Source organism: Nyctereutes procyonoides, unplaced genomic scaffold, assembly GCF_905146905.1.
Source record: "Nyctereutes procyonoides isolate TBG_1078 unplaced genomic scaffold, NYPRO_anot_genome, whole genome shotgun sequence".
In the NCBI taxonomy this organism is placed as follows: domain Eukaryota; kingdom Metazoa; phylum Chordata; class Mammalia; order Carnivora; family Canidae; genus Nyctereutes; species Nyctereutes procyonoides.
The window spans coordinates 72,544,354-72,566,449 of record NW_026575126.1 but is presented as its reverse complement, the minus strand read 5'-3'; the positions used below and the strand labels follow the sequence as shown (position 1 = coordinate 72,566,449).

Here is a 22,096-nt window from a genome sequence, read left to right as displayed (position 1 = left end):
TGAGGATGAGACAGGTCGTGGTGGGTGGTTGTGCCTGTTGGCAGGGAGTTGGGGGAGGGGGGCCCTGCAGCCACCAAGCACCCTGAGCGCTGGCATCTGCCACCCCTGGCCCGTGGTGCTGCCCCAAGTCCCCGCAGGGGCCCCAGCCCGGCTCACCTGGGCGCACGGAGGGCGGGGGTGGGGGGAATGGTGGGGAGGGGCAGCTGCGACTGCGGCCTCGGCATTTCCTTCCCTCTCTTCAGTGGCCTTTCCACTTTTGCGTAACAGTAATGGGCCCGGCAGCCAGCTGCGTGGTGCTGTCACCAGCTGTCAGCTGCCACCTTGCCACTTCCCTGCAGTGGCCTCCCCAGACCGGACCTCCTCCTGGGGCACCCACAGCCGGTCACATCCAGGGCACACTGCGAGCCCAAGAGAAGTCCTGCTGTCACCGGCAGGGACCTCTGTAGCTCCTCAGGCTCAGAGCCTTTGGGAAGCTGAGAGGGGACTAAGTTTCATTTATGGGTGAGACAAGCTAGTGATCAAAGGGTTAAAAAGAAAAGAGGGGATGAGCAAAGTGAAGGAGAGGATGAACGGAGAAAAGTTTTTTTTTTTTTTTTTTTTTTTAGCGGGGAGATTCAAATTTTGAAAAAGTTTTAACTTTTATTGTGAAATATACTGAAAACAAAAGTGTACAGTTTGGTGATTATCCAGTTCTAACAAGGAAGCCGGTATCTTGTTCCCCATCAGCAGCATATTAGAGCAGCCCAGAATGCCCCCCACTTCCCCTCATGGCGGGCAGGAGGGGCCTGCCCTGGGTCGGGAGGCCTCTGTGTTTCTGAACATCTTATCACAAGGAGGCTGTCCGATAGGTACTATTATTTTCCCCCACTTTGTAGATGGGAAAACCGAGGCACAGAGCCGTCTGCAGGTTGTGGCGGCTAGTAAGGGAAGGGCTGGGATTTGAACCCAGGCCGCCTGGACCCCAGGACCATGCTCCCGAGCACTGGGCTCCCCTGCTCTGCCCTCGAACATGTGGATGATGAACGCCACTGGGGATTCACGAGGGAGGAGTCGGCCCGTACGAACACCCCAGAGGGACTCTCAAGTGGGCCGGGCGGGGAGGGAGGCAGGGCTTTCCCTCCGGCCTTGTGGGCCCTCACAGCTTTCCTGCCACCACCGTCCGCACCGCCAGGCCTCCCCACACGGGCCGGGCCGGCTAGTTCCTCCACCAGGAAACCCCCGGGCTGGGCCCTGGACACAGGCTGAGCGGGGTAGGGGGTGCGGTTGGACACCACAGCCTGGGGCCTAGGAGTACCCCCCCCCGCACCCCCCTCGGTCTTGTGGAGGGAGGGAATCTAGAGCTTTCCAGGACGGGGACCGTCAGCCACTGTTCGTTCTCTCCCAAGTGTGACCTAAAGGCCTCCTGCTGCCCCTCCCCAGGTGAGGACAGCCTGGATCGCAGTCCAGGGGTGTGCCGGGCCAGCCCTCGGCACCGGGCCCTCGGCTGGGAGAGGTGGAGGCCGAGACTGCAGCAGGTGTCTGCAGGCAGAAGTCCGGGTGGCTGGAGGGCCGCTTCGGTTTCTCAGAAAACCGGACAAGGATTGGGCTCTGGCTGGGTCCGGGATGAGCCCGGAGGCCCCGTCAGAAGGGATCCGGGTGCCTGCGATGGGGAGAGGGCTCAGGACACACTCAAGGCCCACCCCTGGGCATTTCTTCTCCCCCTGGGCCTTCGCCCCCCGCTGCCTGGGCACAGTGGACGCACACACACCCCTGCTTTGGACTCGGACTCCACTTCCAGTGTGTGCGTGAGGGGCTTGGCCAGTTACCCCGGCCTCGGCGTCTCCACCTGGGAGGTGGCACAGACAACCGCACTTACTCCACGGGCCGTCGTGGGCATCACGGGAGGTTCAAGTGCTCAGCTTGGCAAGTGGCCTTTATTAGATGCAGACTGGGCCCGGGCCCGGCCCTGGGGTCAGGAGGGCACGGCAGTGGGCCGGGTCCCCCCACCCGCCTGAGGCAGGGCTCGTCCCAGCTGAACCCGGGCTTTGAAGGGATGGGGAGGGATTGGTACATGAACAGCAGCAGGGCCCCCCCCTGCTCCTGGGAGGAGTGTGAGGCTCAGACCCCCTAACCAGCCCCCACCCCCCTGCAGGCTCACGTGCAGGGGCGTCATCTGAGGCTTTCATGACAAGGTCAGGCACAGGACAGAATCGGAGACCAAGGGCTCCAGCCCCGGGCGGCCCCGCTGCACTGCAGCACCCGGCAGAGCGACCCGGTCCGAGGGCGCCTCCCCCCAACCCACGGCCCGGCTGACACTCCTTGCTGACTGGGCCCGGAGGCGACGGCCACCAAAGCTATCTGAAGCTCATCAACCAACCACAAAGGATAAATCCAGCAGCAAGCTGCTACCACAGGGGATTTTGTGGTGATCTTTGAACTTGAAGCCGACTCCAGCAATGAGGAAATCATGCCTCCAGATGCAGTCACAGGGCTGGGCTGCCGTTTACAGAGCCGTCTGGCCCTAGGACAGCCGGCAGGACCATGGAGTCTGGGACTTGCCAAGGGCTCAGTCCGCTGCCAACAGGTGGTGGACGAAGGTGAGAAGCGGCTGCTCCTGCCATCTTGCAGCATCGGTCTTGAATCAAGTGCCAGGCCCACTGGTCCCCTCTGAAGGCCAAGCCAACACTTGCTATGGCTTTTATGACCACACCCCATAGGCTCCTCACTCCAAGCCTGCATTTTTGGAACCCCTCACCTACTGTATTTTATCAAAGATTTTCCCAAAAGGATCTAGACTGGTCACTCTAAGGGAGAGGAGAATTTTGGTCTGAATTCAATAGATCCTTTCAGGATGTTTCTGGATCTTCTTAGAGCCCGTGACATCTAAGCTTCTGGGATGTGGTCTTGCTTTCTGCCTCTGGTTGCGTCTACCCAATAATGTTTACTGAAATGAGTGAGGACATTCATTTCCCCCATCCAGGTCCCCTTGGGCATTGCCAAGGGCATGGTCCTTGATAAGAGTCATTATTACAGAACTTAAGATTCTAGATGAACAGAGATCATGCAACAAGTTGATGCTTCTCAACCACCTGGTCTTGCTTCTGAAAAGGAAATCCGGCAGGAAACACCTTTACTAATTGGTATTGTATCATAGCTCGCTTTCGACTTTACCGACACTTCCTTAAAATAAAGCCACAAGGTATGTGTGTCTCGGGGTGGGTGGGGGGAGAAGGGGGAGGAAAAGTGACAAGACCATTGCTGATCGGAGTAATGAAGCTGGGGAAAACCACGAGCCAATCCAATCGCCTGTTATTTAACCCAGTTCCGGGGTTAAATCCGGGGTGAGGAGCCCTTCTGGAGCAGCCAAGCTAGGTCCACCCACTGTACTTGTCACCAGGCCACCAGACCCTCAGGGACATGGGATTTCTGCAACTAGCTGCAAAAGCTTTCAAACCTGTTCTTAGAGCCAGGAAGACTGGCAGCCGCGGGGTGAAGTCCAGAAAGCCAATCACCCTTACACGTGGGAGGAAGGGTCCACCCTGCAGAGGCTGGGAAAGCAACTTTGGGGGGGGGGGTGTCTCAATAGAAGGATGAGCAGCCCCGTTTGTGCTCATCTCGCCGGACTGAGAGGTCAAGAAGCAAAGGAAGAGCTGCTGTGCTCAAGAAAGCAGCCTACAGGCCCTCAATTCCTGGAATCCTGTCCCCTTCTTCATCTCCACCCTAGGGAGCCCAAGGCATCTCTGAGGGAAGACATCACGCAGATACACACCCAGACACTGGGGCTCCCACTTAGGAGACACCCTTCGGTGTGTGACAATCATCTGCCCACTATTGTTAAACCAACCAAGTCCCCTGCATTTAGGACCGGGGTTGGGGTATTTAGTACAGTCTAAAAAGGTCCGGTGTCAATCCCCTCACCATCTTTTTCCTCCCAACACATCTTTTCAGTCTTTGGTGGTGGTGACGGTGGCACAGAAACGAGGATGCTCAGAATAACCGACCTTAGAGGGGGAAGCAGCTGCCTGTTGCAGGGAGCACTACCGTGGGCACCCTGAAGGCTACTGACCAGTGCTCAAGCCTTGTCCCAGTCCCTGCCCCAGGAAGACCCGGGATGGGGGCATGATCACTACACAGTCTTCACTTCCTCCTCCATGAAGTCTCAGAGCAATTTTGGCCTGGGGCCAGAGCACACTAGACACACCTCACCTCACAGATCACAGGATCTGTGATCGTTGGAACCAGCGAGAGGTCTCTCAGGATGTGCTCCCCGCCAGCGAGGTAATGCCATCTCTCAGCGCAGACCACTCAGGGCCACCCCACCCTCCATGGCAAGGCCTCCCAAGAGCTCCAGGGAGCAAGCCTCACATTCCCCACCACTGAAGGTCCAGAGCTTGTTAGCACTTGGCCCCACTCTGCGGATGGGATCTAAATCCTACAGCCCTGGGACATCCGCGTTTCTTGCTTGTGTTTTTTCTGATGGAGATTTCCCCCAGGTTAACAGCTGTCCAGAAGTGGAGGTTGGATGTGGTAAACAAAGCCTGTGTTCCTCATCACTACATCCCCCAGTTAAAATTCTCTTTAACCAAAAATCCTGGACTAAGGAGGCTGTTTCAGAAACCCTAAGCAGGTTGGAAGTACCGACGAGACCTATCTGTGTCATTTCATTTTTCCATTTGGAGCTCATTGACCTAACAAAGACCCCAGTGGACAAGTTTAATCCTCCTCCCTCCCTCCCTCCCTTCCAGGATCCTGCTATCCTCCTGTGGCCCTATTTATACACACACTGCCGCCCCGTGGGCACCCGGGGGCCAGGGCCACCTGCCATCCAGGAAACCAGCCCAGGGCATCCCCAAGGGCAGGGAGGCAATCTTGGAAGGCAGCGCCCTGGCTGGGACACAGGGGCTGGAGAGACAGGCTGGAAGGTTCTGGAGAACCCGGTGAGCCAATGAGAACCACTTGGCTCCTCCAGCAGACGGGACAGCAGTACCCCTTGCTGAAGAGTCCCCATTTCTTGAAGAAACTAAGCTTGATCAGAGGGGAGGCAGAATGGGCCAAGACAGCATTCCCTAAGCCCTTCAAAAGTTACGGACGTGCTTGCAGTGCTGATTCTGGGCTGTCTGTCCAGAGTACAGAAACTCATCTGTTTGGCAGATGTGAAATAAAAAAAAATACATAAAAAAAATAAAGGAAAAAAGGAAAGCAAACGCTTTCTATATACGAGAACAGAAAAAAATGTGTGTATGTGCAGAGTATGTTTAAACTGGACGTACACACTCGTGCCAGATAGGAGGAAAACACATCTGCTTGCTAGGCCTGTAATCCCACAGAATTTTTGTTAAAAAAGTATTAGACATAAGTGCTTATTAACTCCTTTTAAAAATGGCCCGTGGATGGAGAGGTTTCTTCTTTAGTGGCTGGGATGGGAAGTTGTGGGTTAAGGGCAGCAAGGCTGTGTACACTTTTTTTTTTTTTCTGTGTACACTTTTTAAGAACACTTTAAAGGAACCACGAGATCTGCCATAGTAGCTGTCACCCCATGTCGGTTGTAGGTTAATAAGCAGCGAGTTCTGCTTTCTTTTTTCTGAGTTCTGCTTTCTGTCAACACACTCGGGTCGGGTCAAGGGAGAGGCAGGGGCTGTGCTGGGAGAAAAGGAAAAAAATCTGTAGTATGTGTAATTTTTGTTTGTTTTTTTTTTTGGTGGGAAGAGCTGGTGCAGGTGCTCTGTGTGGGGAGGGAACTTGCCTCAAAATCCCCTGGAAGCCGCTTACAGCTGGCATGTCCTAGCTGGAGAGTGGGGGGCTCAAGCCCCAGCTCAGAATAGATGCGCACTGGTCTCAGAAAACCCGTGAACAGTGCTCATCTGGCCTCCTCCACCTTGCACTCCACCTACCACCGAACCGCCCACCTGCCCCAGACATAATCATGAAAACACCTTCGAAAGAAATAAATTAGTGTGTGAAAGGCATGGATGGATTTTATTTATTACCCTATATCTACAATTTAATTTGAGGTAAAATATAAGCAACACATAAAAATGCCTATTTCTGCTACCATGTAATATAATTCTCCATCGTGAATATTGTGATAAAGCTAATGAAAACTCTATGCCATCACATACTCTAGCTTCTCATAGCTGGTATTTTACAACTCTCATTGTCTGTGAAATCCAACCCAGGTAAGATTCTCCCACAAAATGGTGCAGAATATCAGAGGGCGCGTCATTAGCTTATTGGCCTCTCTTTCCCCACACTGGAGCCTCAATGTTACAAGTAGAGTTCTGAAACAATGAAGGCGATGAAAACCCCTGGAGTCTGGTCCGAGCTGGAAGTGTTCCAGAGAAACCTACACCATAACAGGTTGCATGACCGCGAGGCTTTAGTGTCTGTCACTGAGCTGGCCCAGACACTCCTACCTGATCTCATACTTCCAGTACGCCACGCACTTTATTTGGACACACAGTCACCATGGAAGAGGTCCTCAGTATTCCATCTACAGGCCACACGCTGACATACTAACCTCTTACTGGCTTGTTAGGTGATCCAGATGGTGGTTGTTTTTAATTATGATAAAAAACATATGAACCATGATAGATAGCTTAGGAAAAGGTTTAGTCAAATATACAGATACTAACTGTTCACTCAGTCGTCAAGGAGAGCCGTGAACAAAAGGATCATTTAAATGATTTTTCAAATAGAAAAACTAAAAGGACTGAACTATCACAGGTGTTTCTTCACTGCAGGAGCTGAGATGTTCCAGTAGGAGAGATCTTTGCTTGATTGGAAAATAAACACCATAGCTGAAGGTTCTGTTGATACGTAAAAAATCTGATGAGATTCATCCCTGTCATTTTCCCTGTCGTTTTTCCAGCATTGCTGTAAAATCCTTATAATACATTCCAAAGTAAACCAGCCATTCCAAATCTACAGTCACTCTGCTCTTTAATTCAATTCACAGAACTGCTGAAAAAGTAGACATTTCTATCTAAAAGTAGAAAAAAAGGTTTGTATAGAAGGTATTTCTGTTATACAAGTATATTACACAGCTTGGGGCAGTAACAGGTCCGAAAAGCTCTTCTCACCCACTGATACTTTAAGCTACAATAGGAGAGAAAACAAACAAGCAAGAAACCACATTAATCCGGTTACAGGAATTTAACATTGGTAAACATCAAAACTCAATCAGCACGTAAGGCCATGACCTGGACTAAGTCTATGAAATATCCAGACCAAGAAAAAGTCTTTGTATAAAAAAGTACACCATCAGGTACAGATCAGAGCCAACTACTGTGAAGATAGACCCTACAACCATCATGTCGACTATTCAACTGCTCAGGCTTAGCGAGGTTCAATGGGACCAAAGAACCAAGCGGGCAGACTCCTGGTGTGACTTGGCCAAGTTCAAGAAGTCTGGAAGAGCAGGTTCAAGGCTGTAGATTAATTATGCAAGACGCACGATGATTTGTTGAATCTCAGCCAGACTCTGCAAATACTATTTTTGTCAGAGTAGTTCTACGGATTCAGAGTGAATTCCAATGGAGAGGATGAGATTTATTTTCCTTTTAGGGCAAAAGTGTTTTTTCATCTTTGACTCACAGACAAATATTGATCTAAGGAAAATCTCTCTATTTGATCTTCTAACTCAAATCATTCAGTAGGGCTTACACTTGACTTCCTAAGACCCAAAGGAGGGGGAGGGGCATCATTTATGGCTGAAGCAGGGCAAACACACTAACTTCTAGGTGTGTGTGAATACACTAGGTTCAGATGGACACCAGATGGCACCCCAGACACAAAGCGGATTTACCCTAGGAGGGAAGAGGTCTACCACGTAGGGTCTGGTTCTTGCTTGATCTGAGAGTTTCCATCAGTCTCCTTTATTTCTATCAAGAAAAACAAAGGGGGGGGGGAGAGAAACAAAAGGGAACTGGTAAGTTGCACTATAAACGCAAATCTGTATGATTATAAACACACTCCTACCAAACTCCACTAAAATGATTTAATAGGAATCATGAGATAGATAGTAAAAACAACATTTTCAGAGACCATGTTGTTCTAGCAATCAGTTCTAAATTCTGTTACTCCAGTTTTCAAGGTAACAAACACCATATTACTTATCTATTTAAAAATCTAGGTTAGAAAGTGGCCACTGAACTGGTTCAGGAGTTATTCATTAAGAGTCATTTGGAGAGGGATCTCTGGGTGGCGCAGGGGTTTGGCGCCTGCCTTTGGCCCAGGGCACGATCCTGGAGATCCGGGATCGAATCCCACGTCAGGCTCCCGGTGCATGGAGCCTGCTTCTCCCTCTGCCTGTGTCTCTGCCTCTCTCGCTCTCTCGCTTTCTGTATGACTATCATGAATAAATAAATAAAAAAATAAAAATAAAAATAAAAAAAGATATTAAAAAAAAAAAAGAGTCATTTGGAGAGAACAGAGCAAAAGAACCACAAGTCCCCGCTAACAAGACATTTCTGGACACTAATGACAGATCCAATTCACCTCAACACAAAAGAAAACACAACCGCAGGGGTTTTAGAAGAGGTGGCATGAAAATCACAATCAATCCTTCGTTCTGAAGGCACTCATAAAGAATTTCAGTTTTTGACAGCTGGACTAACCCTTTTTACCTTCTGTCGCAGGAACCTCCAATTGGCTGGGCTCAGCTGATTCTGAAGAGAAACACATGAAGATTTATCTTAACAAAGTCCTAAAGTCGCTCTCACTTACTTACAGGTCCTAGAGGAAGCAAGGAGAAAGCTCTCCAGACACTGCACACAAAGCACAGGTCCCAGATGCAAATAGCAGCCACAGCTGCTTGGGATTCAACAGGACGACTCAACTAGACTCACCTAGGCTCCCCCAAATTTCCTCTTCTGACATGTGCTAAGTTAATGGGAGCAACCAAAGTCTTCAATAAAAATTACAATTAACATAGCTCTCACGGGAAAGAAGTTCCTTTTTAAGGTCTTTCCCTCCCTTCCTGTGGATTCCTGTTTGATAAAATAAATGCCTTTTGTTGCTTTCAAGTGGATCCCAGTAGCAGGCCTCAACGCTGGTTTCTAAGGGACCTTTCTTTAAAGCCACGATTTCCACCTGACACAATTTGGCTGATAACAAGCATTAGATATGAATGGTATAAAGAAGTAAAGTCAGAAAGACATGTTTGTCACTAACAAATTACCGTCTACAACACTGGCCTCCCAGGGTTCCCAGCCTTCTTTCTGCCTGACTGGGACAGTGCAGTCAAATGGCATGTAGCCCACTGTTCTATTAGAACCCAGGGCTTGAACACAACAGACCTCTGAACACAGACAGGATTCATAAACACGAAGTCTGAGTGTGTAAATGACTTTCCCTAAAGTTAGGCACATGTAAGCAAGTGAGGTCTATCCACAATTTCATGTGATCCACTTTGTCGCAAAAGTAGGAATGTTTCTGTTTGACCTCACTTAATTTACCTTGTATCACTGGGCCTTCTGATTCACTCTGATCAACCAACTCTGAAAATAAAGCAAATTCATTTAAATGATAATTTACTGACTGGCTATTACAACGGAAAAGCATTCTTACAACCATTCTCTACTTGGATGCTTCAAATTTGCCAGAACAGGTGCTATTTTCCTTATGAAAGGAGGGAACACATATTAAAAGTACTGATATATCCCATGAGAATAACTAATTCATAGTCATTACCAGAAAGTTCTATTATATACTACTGCATAAGGATGAGAACAAAACAATATTTTAAACAAAAGATTGGGGGCGGGGGGAGCTTAAATACAATACTCTTTGAAACTAAAAATTACACAGAAAACAGATGCACTGGGATTAATACCCAAACAACAAAAAACAAATTAAAAAAACCCCAAACATACACAAAAACCCCTAAAAGAAAAAAACATTTCTGTAAATGACCAAGCTCCCTGGTGTGATTCAAGTCGAATGTCACAAGGAGGATTAAAAGTCTATGAAACAAGGTCTATTTCCTCTTTCATTATTAACACTATCAGATACGAACATACTTGGCCAAGATAGAGAGTATAATAAAAGCTGAATCTATAAAAAAAAAAAGAACCTTAGTAGTTTAGGGGCACAACCAAATGAATACAGACCAACACATGTATGTATAGTATTTGCTAAAAAAACGATTTTAAGCGTTATGAACGTCAGGGAACTGGAAAACCACATATATTTGTTCATGCAACGATATTTGAAAGCCCAAAGTGTGCCAGATCCTGGCTTATATATTAACAGAAGCAAGTGACATCACACTAAAAGATCTTATTTCAGCACTGTAATTGCATAATAAAGGAACTGCAGTAATAATATCAAATACAGATTATTCTTATGGAATGTATCAAGTATTGCTCTAAGTGAGGAGTCAAGAAGCTTTTTCATGAGAGCTAGTTAGTGTGTATTTCAGACTTTGCAGGTCACAATGGTCTGGTGCAGTTTTCCTAGCTTTCCGCCATAAGCAAAGGGGCCAGGAAATGTTCTCATAAAAGTTTATTTACAAACACAGACAGGAGCTCCCTCATCCGTTTTAAGATGTTTGACACTGAAGGCGTCATTTAAAATGCTCAAAGACTCTCAAAATGGGTACCAATAAAACCATTTTACGAATGAATGAACTGAGATTTAAAAGACTGAGCAACTAAAAAATAAATTAAAAAAAATAATAAAATAAAATAAATAAAAGACTGAGCAACTAACCCCATTTTACATGCAGAAAGTGCCTAGTGCTCTTACACAGCGGCTAAAACATCAACTTTGCCTGGTTACCGCTGTAGGTGAGGTAAAACATTACATGCTGTGAGCAAAGGGCATGTATACACCAACAGTCTCTCATACCCCAGAAAAGAAGAAAAGGAAAAAGACTCCATGAAATCTACTCACGGTTATTAATCACAAGTCCCGGAAACGGTCTAGAGAGAGAAACAAATTGTGTAACAGTTTATTTTTACTCTACAAGAATGTACAAGTACAGTTTATTTAACTAATATTTAACTCCCGTCACTTATGTGTTAGAATGAGCAATATCATCCAACTACATTTCTTTCCTTTTTCTATAAAGATTTTACCCTTTCATTCATGAGAGACACACAGAGAGAGGCAGAGACATGGGCAGAGGGAGAAGCAGGCTCCATGCAGGGAGCCCGATGCAGGACTCGATCCCCAGGACTCCAGCATCACGCCCCAAACCAGAAGGCAGACGCTTAACCGCTGAGCCACCCAGGCATCCCTCCAACTACATTTCAATCTTACACTTTTTAATCTATGGACAGATGGACAGATGAATAACTAATACCAACCATCAATGGAAAAGGTCACATGAACGATGGTGAAAACAGAGGAGCCAAGGAAAAAAAAAGAGTGCAGTAATTCCACTGACATGGTCTAGTGGAAGCAGGCTTTTCACCCAGTCCCCTGGGGAAGAGCATACACTGCTGACATGGGTTAAAAGGGACAGGTTAAAAGGGATAGAAACAAGATTTTTAGGGAAGGGTACCAGGAGAAGAGGAGCAAATGACAAAACGCCTTAGGGGGTTACCACATGAGCTATTTCCAAGAGCCAGTCCAAAGGGATTTCTACTAGATACAGAGGGAGCTTGCCAGGGAATTGACTGTGAAGATTTAGTGGTAGTGAAGTTTTGGGGGTTGGAAAGGGTGGAGACTACATGGACCCTTGCTTAGGCGGATGGGAAAGAGGACATCCACTGAACATCTTACTGGGATGAGCACTTATGAATGAATGCAATCTCATGATATCACTGAAGTGTAGGTTTAATCATCATTCCTGCTCTCAAAGATAAAAACTACACTTTTATGATACAGACAAGGACACAGAATGAGCTGGCTGGCTTGGGATAGGGTCCCTGTCTGACCTGAGCCTGTGAAGAGGTGCCTGAGGAGACACAGGCTGGCCAATTGTTTTCTGTCTTGGGCCAGCCAGTAAGTATTTTCAGCTTTGCAGACCATACTGTCTCTGTCCTAACTGCTCCGTTTTAGCCTATAAACTGAAAGCAGGGCAGCCCCAGTGGCTCAGTGGTTTAGCACCGCGCCTTTGGCCTGGGGTGTGATCCTGGAGACCCGGGATCGAGTCCCGCGTCGGGCTCCCTGCATGGAGCCTGCTTCTCCCTCTGCCTGTGTCTCTGCCATTCTCTCTCTTTGTGTGTGCTTCTCATGAATAAATAAATAAAATCCTAAAAATAAACAAACAAACAAACAAACTGAAAGCAGTGGTAGACGCTATGTACCGCTAACTGTATGTGACTGTGTTTTGATAAGACTTTATAAGAGCAAACAGCAGGCTGGATCTGGTCCACGGGCAATAGTTCGCTAACCCCTTGCCTTAAAAACTAGAGAATTAAGAGTCAGCTCAGGAAGAAAAGAATCCCACCGTAGAAGAACTCAAGCATTTTAAGTGTTCCTTTCGCTACATGGAAAACCTGATTCTATTATTACATAGAACTATATTCTGGAAGATGACTTAGCCTCATGATCTGCAGATTCATTCTGACAAACAAGCAGAGAAGGCTCACTTACCTAATGACTGTGAATTTAATGAACTCAGCAGAATCTAAGATCCTTCTCATGGAGCTGATTTCCAGGTAACTGGGGGCTTTGAATGAAACTCCGGGGGGCATGCCATCAACCACCACACAGCCAGGGTTAATTGTGATTTTCCTGTAGGGAACTTTCACAGGGAAACCCATACCAATAGCTTCACCTAGAACAAGATAAGCAGCATAAAAGCACAGATCAATCTATCATCTCTAAAGTGTTAGAAAGCACATGAGCAACATTTTTAAAGATGGTTTCCACGGTTAATGATGGCCACAGTACACAACAAACTACCCTACCTCTGAACCTCAATTCTATTCACTTTGACGGCAATCTTCATCAAGAGTCTAACACAACACAGCTAAGGTTTCCTTAGGAAAAAACTTTAGAGAAACTCGAACACTTGCATTCCAACTTTATTTCCTTTTATGTAGGAAGGTAACAGCTACTGAGCATAACCCATTGTGCAGATGTCACTGGAAGGAAATGTCCTACCTCACTGCAAGGGGACCATGCAAACACCAAACTCACCAAATTTCCGACTGAAGAGGTCATTCACTTGCTCTCGGAGCTGTCTGGCTTTTTCAACTTTTGACAGCCTTTCGTTATCATCATCTAGAAAAGGTAAGAGGACAGTCATAGCTTAATAATGCAATTTTAATTCCAAGTTAATTGTGAGGTGCTCTGAGTGAACTTGCTTCATGTTTTCAGAAGATTTCAGTATTTTATATTGATCAAGATGGAAATGACTTAAACAAGTGATTTGACTCTAACAACACAAATGAAAATGCTCTGCCTTTGTTCCTGTTACAAGGAGCTTTGCCTGCACTTTAGAACAAATTTCTGAAATAAGACAAAGGTACTAGCTCATGCCTGCATCTGGCCTAGAGCTTTCTGAAAAGGAACTGATGAGGTGATGTGTTTGGGGAGTGCTTTCTGCAAGGCGGGCGGGGGCACCACACCATACAGAGCGAGCTCTAGGAACCTGAGTTGGTCAAGTGAAAGCCCAAACATGGAAAACCCCACAAACAAGAGAAAGACAGAAACATCATACCTGGAATCGTCACCTGAATGATATTAAGATCTTCAACACCTGATGCAGTAGTATTAACGTTGGGTGATGAATTTATTTTTCCTTAAAACAGAAACTTCATATTAGAAGACATGCAAAATGTAATTAAATCAGCTCTACCGATGTGCTTATAATTCAGACTACACAAGACAGTATTTAACCCAATTTTGTGCAAGGGTTGTTCCTTCTTCTGGTGTATTTTGTCATCCTGGGGGATTAAGCTTCCTGAAAGATGGTTTATACCCTCTACTTTTTTCTCTTTCTCGTTGTGTTTTAGTACAGCATCAGACACACAAAGATTCTCATTTATATTAAATAAATTCAAAGTTGTAAAGAAATCACAACCATGAGTTTTAATGAGCTTTCTTGGTTTTGATTCAGTAGCTGCTCTTTCAACAATCTTTTTTAAAAAATCAATGCAACAAAATAATTTTCTCACAGCACATTTTCCATAGCACTCACTCCGACACTCACTCGGAGGGCTCTTCGAGGAGGAGGTGCTCTCCTTAATTGCAGTCTCAAACATTTCAGGCCTGAAAAACAAGTAGAGAGGAAAAAAAGTGTGCTAATCATCCAATAGCAAAACATTAAAGATCAAACAAAGATTTAAAAATTTTACTTTCTATACATATACATTCAACTTAGTAATGGAAGAACAGAAAAAACATCCCTCGTCTAAAGTAACATATACAAAAAACCCAATTCTAGTCATGATCACAATGCCTATCCAGTCCTGGCTAGCTTATATTAGCTGCTCCTGTCCATGGTTTCCACTAAACCTTGGAAGAATGCAGTCAGTGCTAGACTTGAGGATGGACATATGAAGCACACTGTTCACGGGTAGCATGTAAACAGGGACAGGCTTGTGAAAACTTAAGCCTGTGTCTTTTTCTATTAAGAAGTAGAAGCAAAGGGATGCTTGGGTGGCTCAGTGGTTGAGCATCTGCCTTTGGCTCAGGGCATGATCATGGGGGTCCGGTATAGAGTCCTACATTGGGCTTCCCACAGAGAGCCTGCTTCTCCCTCTGTGTCTCTGTCTCTCTCATAAATAAATAAATAAATCTAAAAAAAAAAAAAAAAAAAAGAAGTAGCAGTACAAGCAGAGGCTTTAGCTACTGCCAGATCTTTACACACCTGGCTAGAAGTACCAAATGTGGGAGGAATGCCTGGGTGGCTCAGCGGTTGAGTGTCTGCCTTTGGCTCAGGTTGTGATCCCAGGTCTGAGGATCGAGTCCCACACCAGGCCCCCTGCATGGAGCCTGTTTCTCCCTCTGCCTGTGTCTCTGCCTCTCTCTCTGTCTCTCATGAATAAATAAATAAAATCTTTTTAAAAAAATTTTTTTTTTAAAAATTTATGATAGTCACAGAGAGAGAGAGAGAGAGAGAGAATGAGAGAGAAGAGAGAGAGAGACACAGGCAGAGGGAGAAGCAGGCCCCACGCACCGGGAGTCCGACGTGTGATTCGATCCCGGGTCTCCAGGATCGTGCCCTGGGCCAAAGGCAGGCGCCAAACCGCTGTGCCACCCAGGGATCCCCAATAAAATCTTTAATTAAAAAAAAAAAAAAAGAAGTAGTACCAAAGGGGGCCATTGTGGTTGGCAGTGTCAGCTTTGGTATTTGACAATACTGCTGCACGACTCAAAAGCAAGTGTTAAACAAATGACATCTAAAATTCACTTCAATCAATTTCAAATAATTCTTGAGCACTAACCCACATTTTTAAATTCTGATTATTTCCATCCATTTCAGTTGTGGTAGCCTAATTCACAGACCTCCAAAGCAGATGGAAATTTATTATTTTTTTTAAAGATTATTTATTTATTAGAGAGGGGGAGAGAGAGAGAGAGAGAGAGAGAGAGAGAGAGAAAGAGGCAGAGGGAGAAGCAGGCTCTATGCAGGGAGCCCGACGTGGAACTTGATCCTGGGTCTCCAGGATCACGCCCTGGGTGGAAGGTGGCGCTAAACCGCTAAGCCACCGGGGCTGCCCTGCAGATGGAAATTTAGAATATTCTGGGGGCACCGCCTGGTGGGCTCAGTTGGAAGAGCACCTGACACTTGATCTCGGGGTCATGAGTTCCGGCCCCACAATTATGTGTAGAGATTAGAAAAAATAAATGAAGGGAAAATATTCTGTAAGCTGGAGAAATCACAGGACTTTATTAAAACTGCACACCTTAGACCCCAGCAGCATCAACCATTAAAAATAAGACAATGGTAGACCTAACACTATCAAGTTGTTATCCCTCTGACAAGCTACAGTCCTCCTTTCCTTTCTTACCAATTATGAAAAACTTGTAAGATCTACGAAAGTACAGCTTAAAGAACTTTTTTTGGGGATTCCTAGAGCTCATTTTGTCTTGACAGAGGTGAACCCATGTACCAATCTGCCTGTATCACAAGTACCGGCTTCAAGACCAGTCTTGTTTCTGCTAACTGCCCTTTTTTTTTTTTTTCCCTTACTTTTTAATGATGAACTTAATCTTGGCCTTGTTTCTGAGTATCTTCTCCAGCCTTGGAATGCCAAAAGTGGACGGCCGCCGGAATGGCACACCCTCAGGCAGGCCCTCCACATAGAAATCTTCTGGGAAAGATTCAAATAATGCAAACGGCACTTTTACAGCTTGCTTAAGGCCAAGAGCTTCGCCTGTAAAACACAGAGTTTCTCTTATTTCTCACATTCATCACTTTTCAAAACTCAAACTTTTTTTAAAAATGCATTTTAAATTACATTTTGTAGCTACTAAAATTATATATATATATATTTAAAGATCATACTACTTTCAATCTTAGAAAAATTTGTTCATTTTGCAGGCTCAGAAAAGTGGGAGAAATGATGGCATTCACGCTTGCAAAATGCATGCACTTCCAGTGACTGTAAAATTTAAATGCTAAACATTTTATTCTGTGCACATTCTTCTACTGAAAAAAGGCCACCATATATTTTAGCACTAACATTTCAAAATAAGCTTACCGCATTTTTCATTGAAAAGATTTTCAACTTTCTGTTTTAGGTCTGTGATTTTGGCATTCCAGGCTTCTGCAAGTGAAAAACGAGACCATTACTAGCAATACTTAGCAAAATACATCTATGCTCAGCATTATTTTATTGTACATTTTTAACAAGCACAAAAAAAAACATACACAGGTTTTTAGCATAGTCATATCTTGGCAACTACTCTAATCCGACATTATTAAACTGTTTTATCATATTACTAATACATTGACCACAAATAAATGACATAGGCTAAAATTAAAAATAAATGAAAACCAAGAAACCTCCCACGAAAACACTGATAGCACCTACTATGCGCCAGGTATGGTTCTACCCTTTAAATAACTTAGTACTTAGAATTCTCATAATAACCCCATGAGGCAGAAGTAATATTCCCATTTTACACATCTAGAGACTGAGGCAGAGGGGTTAAGTAGTTATTATAGTGCCTTTAATAGCTCATATATACTGACTTACCAGATTAAAAAAAAAAAACAATTCACCTAGAAAAATAACATGTTTGTATTGGTTCCATTTATTTCAAATGGATGAAATTAAGAAAAATAAAATTTATATGTACCAAAGGAAAATTCTCTCCCTCGAGGCTTGAAGGGAACATTAGAACCATTAGTCTGGGTAGGGGTTCGAACCGCGGAGGTTTGAGGGTTGTTGTTATTAGGGCCTAAAGAAAAATTAAAAGAAAAAAAGTCAATCAATACACATATTTCATCATGTTTAAGTACTGCTTGTGATTCCCCTTAAAAACCAAATCAAGTTCAAACAGGACACAGGCACTGTGCAATGCAAATGGACACACAGGCCCCAGGCCACATCCACCCATTCTTCTACTTCCATCCTTATATTCTGCCATTTTTATCCAGACAGAATTAGCTTTCCAGAAGATCTGAGGTATTTTCGACTCACTGAATGCTTCGTTCGAGCCCTTTTGGAGCCATCTAATTTTGGGGTAGCTATGTCTGCTTATGTGTTTTCCTTTCAACCCTTGATCATAATCACAACGTCAGGTATGGTTATCCTATCTCTACTAAGAAATCTTCCTTTAGATTCTCTAGCTGACTCTGGACACATCCTTCCTTTGGGGGAAAAAAAAAAGATGCTTATTTATTTAACAGATGGGGAGGGGCACAGAGAGAGGGAGAAGCAGATTTCCCACTGAGCAGGGAGCCTGAAAAGGGGGCTTGATCCCAGGACCCTGAGATCATGACCTGAGCCAAACTCAGAAGCTTAACCCACTGACCTACCCAGGTGCCTCTTTCCTTTGAATTCTTAGTATAATTTAGAAACAGTGTTCTAGGAAACCAGTTGTTTTTCCATTGAATGAAGAGGACTGTTTAGGTGATTCTGATAAATCCCTGACCCTGATTCTTCTTTATGTAGGGTCACTTAATGATTAAATAGTTTATTTTAATCTGTAGCCAACCAGCAGTATTTAAAAACAAAATAGTCAAAATAATGGGAAAATTTTTTAAAAATTAAGTTTCCTCAGATTTTCTTTAGAAAATAACCAACATTCTAAAGATACATCTTCAAACTCCCGATTTCCTAGTTTGTAGAATATACGTATGGACTCTGGGCTTTCTGGGCTTTTCTGGGCTCAGCAGGTTAAGCGTCTGACTCTTGATTTCGGCTCAGGTCATAATCTCAGAGTCCTGGGATGGAGACCTGCACTCAGCAGGGAGTCTGCTGGAGATTCTCTCTCCTTCTGTCCCTCTTCCACCAAGTACACCCGTACTTTCTCTCAAATAAATACAATTAAAAAAAAATTTTAAGAAAACCACTCTGAGCTTTCACCTAAACTATTTTCCTATTGAGTTACCTACTTCCTATTCTTACCTCCAATGTTTGCAACAACACTACCAACAGTGAAAGGTGCATATGATCACTGCCCCAAGCATGTTGTGTGTTCACTAATTTAGTTTTCACAGGTAACATTACCACATCCAATGTACCCATGGAGACACCGAGTCCTGGGGACTATGTAACTTGCTGGTGACCACACAGTAGGTGCTGGGGCTGGGATACCAGCCATCAGAGTCTGGTTCCTTGGTCTTCACCACTACACACTATACACTACACACTATAGTTTCTGATGTGCTTGTGGACAAGACCTTCAATGTCAGCAAGGGAAAACCTCAGTATGTGTGTGGCCATCCCCATCTTCTGAACTTAGCCTGGATATGGCCTTAGAATCCTCACCAGTATTAGAGGTGTTGGTGGGAATGGAGGATTCAATATGACATGTATCTGTCATCCTCCATTAAATGTCAAGGGATGCCTGCGTGGCTCAGTCGGTTAAGTGTCTAACTCCTGATGTTCAGCTCAGGTCATGATCTCAGGAACATGAGATTGAGCCTCGTTTCTGGCTCCCATTCAGCACAGGGTCTGCTTGTCTTCCTCTCTCTGCACCTGCCCCCATTCGCATATATGCTCTCTTTCTCTCTCTAAAACAAATACATAAGGTCTTTTTTTTAAATTTTTATTTATTTATGATAGTCACACACACACACACAGAGAGAGAGAGAGAGAGAGAGAGAGAGAGAGAGAGGCAGAGACATAGGCAGAGGGAGAGGGAGAGGGAGAGGGAGAGGGAGAAGCAGGCTCCATGCACCGGGAGCCCGACGTGGGATTCGATCCCGGGTCTCCAGGATCGTGCCCTGGGCCAAAGGCAGGCGCTAAACCGCTGTGCCACCCAGGGATCCCCATAAGGTCTTTAAAAAATAAAATAAATACAATAAAATGTCCAGACCCAACATTCTACTCTTTAATTATTTCAAAACTCCTGAATAAAAATGCTAGCTTCCTTAAGATGGTATAGCAATGAAAGCAAAGTGTATGTGGACTAGCTGGTTCTAGCAGCCTGTGCCAGCTGGCAGGTACAACCATGGAGAGGCCATCAGTCCCTCCCATCACCACAGCCCTGCAAGAGGCCACTAAGGCACCCAGCTCACAACTCTGCTTGTGTCAATGCTCGTAAACCAAGCCTTTGACAGTAACAGAGCAAGACAGAAAGGAGTCTGGGAGCAACAGACCGAATGGAGTTGACTGAACTATCTAGTTCTTATCGTTCTTCATTAATGAAGCAACATTCAGGTTGATAGTTAAGTGAAATACCACCACACACCCTCTGGAAAAGCTTAATTTAAAACAATGACAATGCCGAATCCCGAGAGGACGAGTGGAAGCTGGAACACATACATGCCTGGCAGGAGTGTAAAATGGCAAAACCACCTCGGAAAACTGTTCAGTACTTTTGCAGAACATTAACAGCTCCATGATTCTGCTCCTAAATATCTCAAGAGGGGGAGAACATATGCCGCACTTTGTACACACATGTTCACAGTGTCGTTTTTAGACAAGGCTGGAAACAAAACCAAATGTCCGCTGACAAATGTATAAACAAAATGTGGTGAATCCACATCATGGTGGAACACTCAGCAATAAAAAGGGGATAGTGAAATATGCCCCAAGTGTAAATCAAAAAGCATTCTGTTGAGAAAAAGAAGCCAGCCGTAAAAAGAATAGATACAGTATGACTCCATTTATATGAAGTTTCAGAAGAAGCAGAAGCATTCCATAGTGACAAAAAGCAGACTAGTGGTTGCCTGTGGGCCCGACTGGGAGGGACTGGCTACTGAGGGCACCAGGGAGCAAGTCAGAGTGATGGAAATGTTCAAAAAATTGACTGAAGTGGTGGCACAAACATTTCCCAAAACCTAAACCATACAATCACAATGAGTACATTCTACCGTGTATAAATCATATGTAAAAAATTTACTTTTTAAAAGTAAAACAATTCCAAACAAACATGACATATAATTTAAAAACAGTATTAGTATAGTGCAAACAAAATACCTCGCCTCTTCACTAAATGGTCAAAAAGTTCCTGGATATGGACACAGCTTTTACTCCATACATCACCTTAAAATACTAACAACTGTTTAGTGGTATTTCAATGACTATTACTTACATTTAGAGTCCATTTATAGCCTTGTTAAGCAACAGAAAGCTACCATGGGACAAGGGCCTCTACAGCATGGGGAACGTAATATAAACCTATTCTCTGTTCATCTCAAGTCAGGTCAAAACCATTTTTCACCAAGCCATCACTGATCTTAAGCCCTTTCCTTTTGAATTAGAAACAATGGGTTTCTAAACTAGTATAATAAGTGGGTTTATTACTCAATCTAAAGGGCATTCCTATCTTGTTTCCCTTGCTGAAACTACTGCAAAGCAACAAAAGTATTAGCAATTACACGGGACCATCCCAGTTAATACATTTATTTGTACTTAATAAACCCTCAAAACGGGATCCCTGGATGGCGCAGCGGTTTAGTGCCTGCCTTTGGCCCAGGGCGCGATCCTGGAGACCCAGGATCGAATCCCACGTCGGGCTCCCGGTGCATGGAGCCTGCTTCTCCCTCTGCCTGTGTCTCTGCCTCTCTCTCTCTCTGTGTGTGTGTGTGTGTGTGACTATCATAAATAAAAAAAAATTTAAAAAATAATAAATAAATAAACCCTTAAAAAAAAGGATTAAAAACTTATGTCCATACAAATGTTCATAGAAGCACTGTTCATAACACCCCCAAATCAGAAATGTCCCCAATGTCTACATGATAAATGGATATAAACAAAATGTGGTACATTCACATGATGTAATGTAATTCACCATAAAAAAAAAAAAGAAATGGAACACCCAATGGGATGGATATTATCCAAAAAGTAAGAAACAGAAGGTGCGCCTGAGGAGGGGGCTCAGTTGGTTAAGAGTCTGACTTTGGCTCAGGTCATGATCTCATGGTTCTGGAACAGGGTGCCAGCATGAATTGGGAGTCTGTCCCTCTGCCTTTGCCCTCCCCCCCCAAATAAATAAAATCTTTAAAAAATAAGAAACACAATAAAAAGTGGTGGTGAGTACATGGAGAAACGTGAATGCTTGGTATATTGCTGACAGAACGTCAAATGTGTGGCTGGGGTGGAGAATGAAGCAGCAGTTACTTAAGTGAGGGGAATTCCGTATTGACCAGGTGGAGTTTCAACAGGGGAAGAGGACAAAGGTCTGGAGATTGACAGCGGTGATGGTTGCACAACAATGTGAATGCACTTACTGCACAGAACTGCACGTTTAAAAAATGTAGACCGGGACGCCTGGGGGGCTCAGCAGTTGAGTGTCTGCCTTCAGCTCAGGCCATGATCCCAAAGTTCCGGGATCGAGTCCCACATCCGGCTCCTGCATGGAGCCTGCTTCTCCTCCCTCTGCCTATGTCTCTGCCTCTCTGTGTCTCTCATGAATAAATAAATAAAATCTTTAAAAAATAAAAATAAAAAAGAACGGTCAAGCCTTGTTATGTCATGTATATTTAACCAAAAATCTTAAAAGGTGGATGGAGGGGAAGCCCTGGAGAATTAGGACAAGCTACAACCCAGATGCACCTGGAAAACATGATGCCAAATGAAAGAAGCTGCTCACAAAG

The 22,096-nt window shown here is 44.8% G+C and overlaps 1 protein-coding gene across 11 annotated transcripts in view; it reads right to left on the bottom strand.

The window, feature by feature from the left end:
* Positions 1–5,936: 5,936 nt before the first annotated feature.
* GTF2I (general transcription factor IIi) overlaps positions 5,937–22,096 on the bottom strand; it is a 113,076-nt gene continuing 96,916 nt past the window's right edge. For 6 of the 11 annotated variants that reach the window (XM_055339432.1, XM_055339438.1, XM_055339433.1 and 3 more), the window contains 12 exons: positions 17,185–17,286; positions 16,584–16,649; positions 16,073–16,256; positions 14,087–14,145; positions 13,595–13,675; positions 13,072–13,155; positions 12,523–12,706; positions 10,873–10,901; positions 9,435–9,476; positions 8,604–8,645; positions 7,784–7,859; positions 5,937–7,074 (listed from right to left, as the gene is read on the bottom strand). In XM_055339432.1, coding sequence (XP_055195407.1) covers positions 7,801–7,859; positions 8,604–8,645; positions 9,435–9,476; positions 10,873–10,901; positions 12,523–12,706; positions 13,072–13,155; positions 13,595–13,675; positions 14,087–14,145; positions 16,073–16,256; positions 16,584–16,649; positions 17,185–17,286 — 932 coding nt within the window. In that variant the 3' untranslated portion in view covers positions 5,937–7,074; positions 7,784–7,800. Of the gene's footprint in view, positions 7,075–7,783; positions 7,860–8,594; positions 8,646–9,434; positions 9,477–10,872; positions 10,902–12,522; positions 12,707–13,071; positions 13,156–13,594; positions 13,676–14,086; positions 14,146–16,072; positions 16,257–16,583; positions 16,650–17,184; positions 17,287–22,096 lie in introns of all 11 variants that reach the window. The other 5 variants (XM_055339430.1, XM_055339436.1, XM_055339431.1 and 2 more) reach the window with 1 other exon arrangement.